Raw genomic sequence first — 12,898 nt, forward strand, 5'->3', positions numbered from 1 at the left:
AAACAAGTCTTTAGACTTAATTATAGTATTTTGGCACTTGGGTATAAAGTTAAAATCATAAATAATATTCAATGTTAAACTGGTACACAATAAAAACATTTTATTTAGGCCTATCTATGGCCTTCAAAAAGTTGACGACTCTACATGAGACGCGTGTAACGTCGAAACATGTAAAGTCGTCAACTTTTTGAAGGCCATAGATAGGCCTAAATAAAATGTTTTTATTGTGTACCAGTTTAACGTTGAATATTATTTATGATTTTAAGTCTCTAAACCTTTTACATGAAAGTGGTGAGTTGTTGTAAGACTCTCTTTGTCTCTCTAGTAGTAATAGTTAGCAAAATATTTGGGTAGTGTACAGTTTTATCTAATTATATTATATCTTTGTGGTTCTTTTTTCTCCATGACCCTGTACATGGTATATAAATAAAACATCCTATAACTTTCATGATGAAATATTACATTCTCTTATAATAAAATACCCAAATAAAGAAAAAATAGTCACTTTTTAAAACTCTTGCAGGTCCTAGTTAATGACATTCAAGCCCACCAGAGCAGTATAGACACAATTAATCGTGTATGCCATCAACTAGTTGATACAGACCAAAGCAGTGAAGATGCAAGTCTCACTCAAAAGAAGGTGATGAATTTGAACACTAGGTGGCAGCAATTGCAAGACAAAGCTATTGAACGACAGAAAGAGCTTGAAGCTGCACTAAAAGAGGTAGATCTGTGAAAAAATTAATTGAAGACTTTTTCTTAGTCTTGAAGGTTATTTTGTACATCTTTCTCTATCCAACAAAATTATGCAGATTTGTTGGATATAATGTCAATGTTAACTTTATTTGAATTAATTTATTTTTGTGAACGTTCATCATTTAAAAGGTTCAGTAATTGTTTTTATAATTGGTGTGACTGTATATTAACTATTTTATGATTAGTTGTGGGCTTATAGTATCAATTTTTGGATGTTTAGGGGGATAAAGTAAGTGTTTTGTAACTGATTGTTGATGTGTGGAAACCATGTTGTATAATTAGCTTTTATTCAGTAAATATTTTGAAACTGGTTCTGAGTGTGTACTAATTATTTTGTATGTATGTGTATTAACTACTTTTGGAGCTGGTTTTGGGGATATACTAACTATTTTATGATTGCTTATAGATCTGAAGTTAGTGCTTTGAAACTGGTTATGGGTGTGCTGTAAATATGATTTGTAATCAGTCATGAATGTACAGTAACTGTGGTTTGTAATTAGTCATGAATGTACAGTAACTGTGGTTTATAATTAGTCATGAATGTACAGTAACTGTGGTTTATAATTAGTCATGAATGTACAGTAACTGTGGTTTATAATTAGTCATGAATGTACAGTAACTGTGGTTTATAATTAGTCATGAATGTACAGTAACTGTGGTTTATAATTAGTCATGAATGTACAGTAACTGTGGTTTACAATTGGTTATAAATTTACCATAATTATATTTTTGTTTCTTTCAATAGGCTGTCATCTTTAACCAGGAGATTCAGGACCTTCTGCTTTGGCTCAGTGATGTAGACAGCCAGTTAGCTACTTCAAAACCAGTTGGTGGTTTGCCAGAAACTGCTAGAGAGCAACTGAATCGTTTCATGGTAGGTAAATCTCTTACTAAGTGTCTGTATCTCTTCTTATAAGATACAGCTACAGAGCAACTGACCCACTTCGTGATAGGTAAACCTTTTACTAACTGTCTGTATCTCTTGTTAGATACAGCTACAGAGCAACTGACCTACTTCGTGATAGGTAAACCTTTTACTAGATGTATGTATCTCTTGTTAGATACAGCTACAGAGCAACTGACCTACTTTGTGATAGGTAAACCTTTTACTAGCTGTATGTATCTCTTGTTAGATACAGCTACAGAACAACTGACCTACTTCGTGATAGGTAAACCTTTTACTAACTGTCTGTATCTCTTGTTAGATACATATATAAAATTTAATGCATATATTTTGCAATTATCTATATGAATCCCTTGAGTAAATGTTTGTACTTAGGGTGTATAACAAAATGTACACTTCTCAGTAATCTTAATTGGTGTAATAATGTATCTTCCCAAAATTAATGGGCTAGTTTATCTTCATATACCTGATTACACCTAGTTATTTCATTTTCTTAATGTATTTCATTTAACATAGTGTAAGAAAATATTATCCATCAGTGGTAGTTTGGAGGTAATTTTTTAAAATCTTATCACAATTCATCACACCATTAAATTCTCCTATATGAATATCTTATTGTGTGAACATGTTTTATACACAAGGTTGATTGATAATACTATTCATTTCAAGGAACTATAATGTTTCTACTAAATGGTATTCATTGTAAATATGTGTCTTAAAAGTGATTTTTAACATACTTGTGTTATGATTTGATTATTCTCATCATAGTTGCTTTTTGTGTTATTTTCATACTACATGTAAACATTCTCGTGCTTGAATTTTGTTTTTTACCATAGGAGTTGTACAATGAACTGGACTCAAACCGTCACAAAGTGGAAACAGTCTTGCAGCAAGGACAAGATTACCTAAAAAGATCTAATGAAGAGGCAACTTCGAACCTACAGCATAATCTTAAAACACTGAAGCAACGTTGGGACAATGTCCTCAACAAAGCGAATGACAGAAAGGTAACCTGATAGGTTTATGTTAAACCTTAGTAAAATAACTAGGCTATTTTTACATAAGCTCTTTATCTTAATAATGTAAACTTTATATATATATTAACATACATGGATACACAGTTCAAAAGTTTGTAAACAGATTCTTAATCTGTGTAACAAAGAGGACTACATATTTCATGTAGTAAAGTTTTTTTTTACTGTTCATAGTATATTTGAATTCTTTTACACAGCTGTGTACTGATTTGTAAATTCCTTCACAGATTAAGCTGGAGATAGCTTTACGAGAAGCCACACAGTTCCATGAGGCACTTCAGGAGTTTGTAGACTGGTTAACAAATTCTGAGAAGTACCTGACAACCATGAAGCCTGTTAGCCGAGTGATGGAAACTGTTGTGGAACAGATCAGAGATCATAAGGTTAGGATTTTACTTGAATCACAGAGGTCTGAACTTGCTGCTAGAATATTGTAGGCCATGACAAGTTATCAACACTAACAGATCAGAACTAAATAATTTAAAAAGTAACCTGTTAATGAATTAACAAAACCAGATATACTGAATCACCAGTTGGGTACCGTGCTGTTTATAATAACATCAAATATTAACATGTATGCATCACAGTAGGTTTCAGTTTTAATAAGGATCTGAAATAAGCTTTACTTAAAACTATCTACCAAACTATAAACTTTCTCAAGAGTTTGTAATAATAAACTCAGTTGGAGTTTGTTGTTAACCCTTGCAGGGTAAGCAAATCTCATAATATTTTGAACAAATAAAATGTAGCAGATCATGTTAAGTAGATCGTCTTTTCAAAATTCCAAAAATTCAAGATTTTTTTATTCCTTAAAATGTAAATGTCAACTTTATAAAATACTGTTGTTGCATGTGTAAGTAAAACAAAACATTTTTACATCTTTTATTCCTGTATTGATGCATTATCCTTACTTCAAAACAGATAATATAATACACTGAAAAAAGGAAAATTAAAGAAAATGAATTCATTCAACAATTTTCTACATGTAAAATGCTGCATGCCTTATTGAAAATGTGTAGTTGTAAACACTTATGTATGTGTCACTTTAAAATGTTCATCTTCTTTGTAGAATTAGGCATGTTGATGTACTGGACATGGTTAACATTTGTAGAGAATGAAGTGTTTTAAAGATTTGTTGGAGCACTGGTTGACCCTGTAATAGTGCTCTGGATTTCAGAGCTGACAAACTGAGTTTGAATACCACAAAATATTCCCCACCCTTTAAGCTTTGGGTTTATTAAAAGAGTGACAGTCATTTTCTTATTGTGAATGGTATTGTTCTGTTGATTAGTTGCCTTTACTCTGTTCATTATAGTTCAAAATTAGAGATGATGTCAAACAACCCAAGTAGCTTTGCCCTAAAAATAATACTGTTCTTTATGGTTTTAGAGTTTTCAGAAAGATCTGGGGGCTCACAGAGAGGTAATGTTGAACCTGGACAAGAAAGGTACTCACCTGAAGTACTTCAGCCAGAAACAAGATGTTCTCTTGATCAAAAACCTGCTTATCAGTGTGCAGCATCGCTGGGAGCGAGTCGTCTCCAAAGCTGCTGAAAGAACCAGAATGTTGGACCACGGATATAAGGAAGCTAAAGAGGCAAGTTCTGTAGAATTTGGTATACAAATCACATGCAATAAAATTATATTTAATCTACCTAAGTGAAATATATATGTTCTCATGAGTTAAAAGTACATTATACTTTTGATATTGTGGAGTAAAGTCTTAGCTTATGACCAAATATATATATTAAAAAAGCACTGTTTTTACAATGATGGTTTACATGACATAGACTACTTTGTTTTTATATTATGGTTAGAATTTCTTATATAAATAACTTTTCAGGTTCAAATGTTTCTTCTAATAGATCAAAGATATTAAATTATTTCCATTTTGTATATTACTATTTTAACCATTTTTTCTCAACACTTCTTACTATAATGGTGTGGAAATTTATGTATCTATCTATGTGACTGAAATAATAAATACAATGGTGCCATCTGTTGTGCTGAAATACAACAAGATCTCAATGCAAGAAGTGGTGACTGAAGCTTATAAAATGTTGCACTATCTATTGAATGAAACCACAAACCCAAATACATAAAAAAGTTTAGCACTATGGTATGTGCAACAACCATTTCTTTATAACAGAATACAATTTTAAATAAAAGTACTCTCCTTACAACAAAGACACGACTTTCACTAGGACTGTATGTGAAGGTTTGATTATATCTTTATTGGTGTAATTTGTAAATGCAGTACTAAAAAAACTGAAGTTCTTAAAAAAAAATTTTTTCAATAAAGGATAGCACTTTTAATATATAAAAACATTACAGTTTATATCAGTAAAACTGATGAAAAGTTTAAGCTCTGTACAATGAATCACTTTGAAGCAGTGAGTTGTTTATGATTAAAGAGCACAATCTGAACATTTTTCCGATGCAGCACTTCCCAGAAAAAAATACTTTTTTAGAAGATGTTCACTTTTTCTAAATTTTTTTCAATGAGGTATGAATACTATGATTACTAATTACTAGCATAAACAGTCACCCATAGGGTGGTATTCCTGCTAGTATGTATAAAGGACTTTATTCCATTAGACATTTAAAGCTTCTTAAAAATAACTGTTCACAGAATGCCTACATAACCAAATAACTGGAGCAAGATAATGACATTGAAAGAAGATAAACTGAATTCTGTTAATTTTAGATGTATTTCAGACTAGCAGAGATTTCTGCTTATCCTACCATTATTGATGATTGCATCTTTTATTACATAGCCACTCTTTCTTTTTTATTAAATAATAAAAAGCATGTTCATATTGTAGTAAATTAATCGGGTTTACTTTTATCCCTAGATTACTGAATATTTAATATGTTGTATTTAATCAGTTTGATGATGCATGGAGTGAGTTAATTTCCTGGTTGGATGAGGCTGAGGTAACACTGAACAGCCTTACTCACATTGGTAAAGACCCAGACAAAGTCAAACACCTACTGAATAAACATAAGGAATTCCAGCGAGCTCTTGGAGCTAAGCAGTCTAAATACGACACCACCATGAAAATTGGTCGTATTTTGAAAGATCGTTGCACCAAAACAGACATTCCTGGTCTGCAGAAAATGATGGATGAGTTGAAAAATAAGTGGAATGCAGTGTGTAACAAGTCAGTTGATAGGTAGGTTAAAACTCTACCTGAAGCAGTGTGTAATAAGTCTGTTGATAGGAAGTGATAAGTAGATATATGTCTTCAATAATAAGAGCTGTTTCATATATGTTGTGATTAATCCTCAGTAATTTTTTATAAAATGCTTTTAGAAATATTTTAATTATAAATGCATTAAATAACATAAACATTTGTGGTTCCTTTGTTTGAGACTTCATACCAGGCCTAAGGTATTATGATGTTGTTGAAGATGTTTTGTCTTATCTTCATTAGACAAAGGCAGCTGGAAGAAGCTCTCCTTTACTCTGGTCAGTTTAAAGATGCTGTTATGGCCTTGCTTGAGTGGTTGGAACGAGCAAAAGCAATGTTAGCCATCGAACAGCCAATTCATGGTGATCTGGACACAGTTACATCACTTGTTGACCAACACAAGGTTGGTAAAGTTTGAATATTCTTGAAAGTGTGCATTTTGTCAGTTTTTTACATGTATTAACTTGGTTAACTCTTAACTCATACGACAATGAAATTAACTCTGTTCTTCCAGATCTTCCAAGATGAGCTCCGGAACAGAGCCAACAACTTGAAATCTGTTCGTAGAACAGCTAGTGAGCTTTTACAGACTGCAACTCCTGAAGAAGTAAAACACATTCAAAGCCAGGTGAATCAGCTGAATGAAAAATGGGAAGAACTAATTAGACTAAGTGATGATAAAGAGCAAATGTTAAAAGGAGCCCTTAAAAAGGTAAAGGAAAAGTTTACCATTAGATAGTTTCAAGATGAGGGGTAGAAAGGTTTATCATTAAATAAGTAACAATACTAGTTAAAATGTAAAGTTTACAGTTAGATAAGTTTCAAGATGAGGGGTAGAAAGGTTTATCATTAAATAAGTAACAATACTAGTTAAAATGTAAAAGTTTGCCATTAGATAAGTTTCAAGATGAGGGGTAGAAAGGTTTATCTTAAATAAGTAACAATACTAGTTAAAATGTAAAGTTTACCATTAGATAGTTTCAAGAAGAGAGGTAGAAAGGTTTATCTTAAATAAGTAACAATACTAGTTAAAACGTAAAGTTTACAGTTAGATAAGTTTCAAAATGAGGGGTAGAAAGGTTTATCATTAAATAAGTAACAATACTAGTTAAAATGTAAAGTTTACCATTAGATAAGTTTCAAGATGAGGGGTAGAAAGGTTTATCATTAAATAGGTAAAGTTAAAATGTAAAGTTTGCCATTAGATAAGTTTCAAAATGAGGGGTAGAAAGGTTTATCATTAAATAAGTAACAATACTAGTTAAAATGTAAAGTTTACAGTTAGATAAGTTTCAAGATGAGGGGTAGAAAGGTTTATCATTAAATAAGTAACAATACTAGTTAAAATGTAAAGTTTGCCATTAGATAAGTTTCAAAATGAGGGGTAGAAAGGTTTATCATTAAATAAGTAACAATACTAGTTAAAACGTAAAGTTTACCAAAATGAGGGGTAGAAAGGTTTATCATTAAATAAGTAACAATACTAGTTAAAATGTAAAGTTTACCATTAGATAAGTTTCAAGATGAGGGGTAGAAAGGTTTATCTTAAATAAGTAACAATACTAGTTAAAACGTAAAGTTTACCACTAGATAAGTTTCAAAATGAGGAGTAGAAAGGTTTATCATTAAATAAGTAACAATACTAGTTAAAATGTAAAGTTTACCATTAGATAGTTTCAAGATGAGGGGTAGGAAGGTTTATCATTAATGAGTGAATGCCCATGACTCAACTGAAGATATAAGGAGCAGATGCAAAGCCAAAAGGAAGAACATGAAACTGGAAGGCCCTATCCCTATGGACAAAACAAAGAAAGCATCTGGAGGATGGGGCAATCAGAATGTGTAAAATGGTGTTCAAAACATTGACCCTCGTTAACCTCAGACCGGGTGAAAAGAATCACCAGAGAGAAATTAACTCCTCCATATGGAACCAAGGATGATAAGAAACCATTTAAGAGACAACAGGTCAATAACCAGATACCAATTCCCAGTTTTCCTGGGGACCACAAAAAAACGTGAGTAATAACAAGGTACAGGGGTAAATACCCTATCCAGGCATCCTTGGCCAAGAGACATGAGGCTACATCCTCAAGATACCAAATATAAAGGTCAATAGAGCTAGTAAAAGTGGAAACAAAAAATTGGAAGGGGGAGGAGGAGAAAAGAGGTGGAGAGTTAGGTTACAGGTGAGAACCTGAATAACACATTTGTTGAACAACAATGAAGACCAAAGGCTGATGAAGAAAGATGGATGAGCCCCACTGGGCCATATCTGACAGGGTAGGCATTGACATGACAAGTGATGACTCTGACAATAGACAGTGGGAGAATGTAAAGTAGAAGAAGACCAGGAAGTTGAGACACAGATTTAGTAGGCCCAAGAAGGAACAGAATGTCAAAGATGAAAAACCACTGTAGATAATAAGAACTGATGACTAGACCACAACAGTCTGGGTCTCCAGTGAGTCGAGAACTCCACAGAAAACCTCTGGGACTACACTCGCAGATACAAGTACGATGGAGAAGTACCTTAGTTAGGAAAGCATCCTGTCCCAACAAGCCCTAACAGCAGAGGAAAGAAGTAAGGATGGATAGAGCAGAAGAAACAATATGGGTCAATGTAGTGAAAAGAAGAGAACAAACCTTTTTATAAAAGCCTCCCTTGGAGTACCATAAAGTGTCTCAGACATAAGGTGAAGTGGGAAGATATAACACAGGAGGATGGTAAGAAAGAAATGACAGCATGAAAATTGGACACTAGGAAGGAAAATAGGTGATAAGGGGTCTACCCCTCATGCAGGTTAAAGACATTTTAAAAAATGAAAATTGAGGAACAGAAATAAATAATGGCTGTAAGCCAAGACAAAACAGTCAAAGAAACTAGAAGGATGAGGCATGTTCGTGAAAGTATTCATTTGATCTAGACGGACAGCATGGATCCTAATGTCAGGTGAATAAATGAAAAACAACAAGTATGGATTTTATGTTATAAAGAAAGGGGGGATTCAAAAGAAATCAAGTTGAGGAAGAGATTAAAAGAGCGAGGATCATCCTTCACAGGTAGAGCTGTGCCTAGAGCAGTCCCTTGTGGGGAAATAGCCAGTCAAATCATCAAAACTATGTAGAAAATTTTGCTATTAGACATCTGCTATGACTACATCTTTACACATTATACTGGAAGATGTACAAATGAAAGATAACTGTTTCATCTTAACAATTATCTAAGAAAATTAACATAAAATAGTATTACGTTTTGTTATTGAATTCTACCTTGGTAAGTTAAAATAATGACAAAAACCTATAAAGTTGAGATCTAATGCTGAATTATTAAAATATATAAAGTGGATTTCTTCTACTAGGCTGAGCAGCTCCACAAGATGGTTCACATTCTCCTTGAATGGTTGTCAGATGCAGAAAGGAAATTGCGATTCACAGGACCATTGCCAGATGATGAGGAAACGACACGTCAACAGATTAATGAGCACCAAAATTTCTTAGAGCAGCTCAAAGTACAAGAAGGAAACAAAGACAAAACTTTAGCACTAGCTCAAGAAACACTACAGCAATGTCATCCTGATGGAATTACTATCATCCGCCATTGGATTACAATCATCCAGTCCCGCTGGGATGAGGTGAGCTTTTTGTCAATCTTTCAAATACACATGCAGTGACACCGGCTGTCTGATCATATACATTGCTCTTTTTTTGTTCTCATGAGGACCAAGTAAGGCTCTATTGTTAACTGTAGTGCATAGTGTTCAATAAAATATGTTATTGTTAAGGACTTAAGTAGTATCATGAATAGTTTGAAGGATGAAAGGTTTTTGTTTAAATTCTGATTTTACATGAAGTTTTGTAATGTTTTGTTGCAATTTCCAAGTTTTACAATGATTATACATTTAATAGTTAAGTACACAAAATAACACTTCAACTGTGTGCCATCCAGATATCTGTGTGGGCAAGGCAACGAGAGCAGAAACTGAGAGACCACTTACAATCACTGCGAGACATTACAGAACTGCTAGAGGAACTAATGAAATGGTTGCTTGAAGCTGAAGCTACTCTGACCATTCTAGAAGCTGAGCCCTTGCCTGATGAAGTGCCACTCTTGAAACAGTTAATCACTGATCATCAGGTAATATTCTAATTGAGTATTAGTGTAGGTACAAGATATTACACCTTTTCTTTAGTAATGGAGGTCAAGACCACCAGGCATTGTACATATTGGTTAATAATGTAGGTAAAGACCACCAGAGATTGCATGTGTTGGTTAGTGTAATGTCTGGTGGTTTCTACATACATTATTAACCAACAAATGTAATATTTGGTGGTCTTTACTTACATTATTACTAACCAACACGTGTAATGTGTGGTGGTCTCTACATACATTACTAACCAACACATGTATGTAGAGACCACCAGACATTAAACATGTTGGTTAGTAATGTATGTAGAAACCACCAGACATTACACATGTTGGTTAGTAATGTATGTAGAGACCACCAGACATTACACGTGTTGGTTAGTAATGTATGTAGAGACCACCAGACATTACACGTGTTGGTTAGTAATGTATGTAGAGACCACCAGACATTACACATGTTGGTTAGTAATGTATGTTGAGACCACCAGACATTACAAGTGTTGGTTAGTAATGTAACCAGAGACCACCAGACATTACACGTGTTGGTTAGTAATGTATGTAGAGACTACCAGACATGTTGGTTAGTAATGTAACTAGAAACCAACAACAATTATTTACATACTGTGAGGCATTGCTCCCACTACATTCCCCCTTTACTTTCTTGTAACTTCTTCCTGCTCTAAGTATTAGTTACATCCATACATAAAATTTGTTGTTGCAGGATATTTAAAATGTTATTACCTATTACAATCACTTGTTTTTGCAGGATTTCATGGCAGATCTGACTAAACGTCAGCCAGAAATTGACAGGGTCACAAAAGCTTTCTCTAGCAAGAGACAACCATCTAAACAATATCACCGTCCATCACATCGTGTTAAAACTGGGAAACACGATAATCGAAGACCAAGTCGTGGGATTGGGGCAGCTGCTCCAAAAACATCAACAACTTTGTATGTTTTTGGAATTTCCAATACTCGCTATTGATTGATTGAATACATCATTTACATTATTTCAAAATAAATCTGTCAATTTGTATTTTGATTGAAAAAAAAAATGCTACAATTGCTATGATAAATAAAAACTTACCAATACAATTTTTTTGTTATAGTAAAACTTATTCTGAGCCAGAAATAAAAAATCCCCGGGTACGGGATCTGTTAGACAAGTGGAGAAATGTCTGGTTACTAGCAATGGAACGTCAACGCCGATTACAAGATAAGCTCAATTATCTAATAGAGGTAAGATGGAATATGAAATTGCAGTAATATGTTATTTTAATTTATTTTTAAATGTTTAGTTCTTTAGTCATGCAAGTGAAACATAGATGATTTGAATCTTGATTTAATTTTATTTTAAAATGCTTACTTTATTTTCTTCTCTTGTTTGGTCTACATATTAAGAGATATACTTTTATCTAAGGTGTCTAGATAGCAACTAACATAATAATCATTGGATTATACCCGTTCTTTCAGCTTTAAACTTTATATTTACCTGTTTATACAACTTAATTGTAACAGAACTGAAATTACTTTTCTCGTTTATGCAGCTTGAGAGGATTAAAAACTTCAACTTTGATGAATGGAGACGAAGAGTAAGTGAGTTTTAAGTTTTATGAAGCTGTATTTTATGATGTTTAGAATATTTAATTAAAGTTAAAGTCAAACCATATTAAAGGTCAACGGTAATCTTATAAAGTGTCCATCAGTTTTATAATATTGTCAATTGTTCTTTATATGTAAGAATATTTTAACTATTTTTTGTGATTAAACCTAACTTCTGATGTTTCAGTTCCTTGGATGGTTGAACAACAAAAGGTCTCGAATCATGGACGTATTCAAAAAAATTGACAAGAATAATGATGGAAGAGTCACAAAAGCAGAATTTATCAACGGCATCTTGAAATCAAGTATGTTCTTGTTTTTACAAAATGTTCGTTAATCATTCATAAGAGATTAACTCGGTGGTATACCTCAGACATTTACTGCAAATCATTAAAACTAACTTTTTGTTCTTTAACTGCCATATTTATAGATGAACAACTCTCTCAGTGTCAAGTTTGTTTCTAGATATGTAAAAATACATGTTTTAATATTTCATTACTTGTATGTAATGTGCAACTGGTAATCTTTGGGGAGTTTGAAGGAGGAATACCATTATTTTCATGGTAGTACAAAATTCCAAACTCACATGGCAGGGCTCTAAAGGGGAAATATATGTACCGGTGGCAGGAAAAGATTTAAAATTTTCAATGTACAATTTTTATAAAACAATCAAGAAAATCAAAGTTTTGATTTTTTTTTTGCTTTATTTACTTTTAACAGAATTCTCAACAAGTCGCATGGAGATGGAACGTGTTGCTGACATTTTTGATCGAAATGGAGATGAATTTATTGACAACAGAGAGTATATCGAAACCCTTAGGCCAGACAGAGAGGTATAGTGGGCTCATACTGAGTTTCTGTTGAAGTCAAGATTTTAGGATAATATGGATTTTCAATAAAACTGAAAATTCATTTTACATAATTGTCACAACTAAAGGCACTAATTCTCACTGTTTGCTTTAACATTATAATGAAATATATTTTTAGCATAATCAATAAATGTAACCTATAGGGAAATGTAGATATTTTGGTTAACACCTCACTGAATCTTATTCAGAGTGAAGAATTAAAAGGTGGTATAGCTGTTGTTATGGAAGGGCTGAGCATGGTTAGCAAGGCAGACTGTGGATCTCAGATTCTACAATTTGCATCTTGTTACTGCTCTTGTCCATCACTTTAAAAATTAGGGATAGGTAATGCAAATAGCCCTTGTGTAGTGTTACGACAGCGGAAGTAACGCGATGCTGGGAGCATGCGTGCTGGTA

The 12,898-nt window shown here is 33.1% G+C and overlaps 1 protein-coding gene across 1 annotated transcript in view; it reads left to right on the plus strand.

Annotated features, from left to right (window-relative positions):
- The window catches only part of LOC106471293 (dystonin-like), a gene marked incomplete at its 5' end in the record, with an annotated part of 65,405 nt that overhangs the window by 29,345 nt on the left and 23,162 nt on the right, over positions 1–12,898 (plus strand). Inside the window, 15 exons of the mRNA XM_013931891.2 lie at positions 524–724; positions 1,502–1,630; positions 2,497–2,667; positions 2,922–3,077; positions 4,084–4,290; positions 5,583–5,869; positions 6,131–6,290; positions 6,402–6,599; positions 9,247–9,519; positions 9,834–10,022; positions 10,798–10,982; positions 11,141–11,270; positions 11,579–11,623; positions 11,821–11,938; positions 12,354–12,466. Coding sequence (XP_013787345.1) covers positions 524–724; positions 1,502–1,630; positions 2,497–2,667; positions 2,922–3,077; positions 4,084–4,290; positions 5,583–5,869; positions 6,131–6,290; positions 6,402–6,599; positions 9,247–9,519; positions 9,834–10,022; positions 10,798–10,982; positions 11,141–11,270; positions 11,579–11,623; positions 11,821–11,938; positions 12,354–12,466 — 2,562 coding nt within the window. The remainder of the gene's footprint in view (positions 1–523; positions 725–1,501; positions 1,631–2,496; positions 2,668–2,921; positions 3,078–4,083; positions 4,291–5,582; positions 5,870–6,130; positions 6,291–6,401; positions 6,600–9,246; positions 9,520–9,833; positions 10,023–10,797; positions 10,983–11,140; positions 11,271–11,578; positions 11,624–11,820; positions 11,939–12,353; positions 12,467–12,898) is intronic.

Source organism: Limulus polyphemus, unplaced genomic scaffold, assembly GCF_000517525.1.
Source record: "Limulus polyphemus unplaced genomic scaffold, Limulus_polyphemus-2.1.2 Scaffold4520, whole genome shotgun sequence".
Lineage (NCBI taxonomy): Eukaryota > Metazoa > Arthropoda > Merostomata > Xiphosura > Limulidae > Limulus > Limulus polyphemus.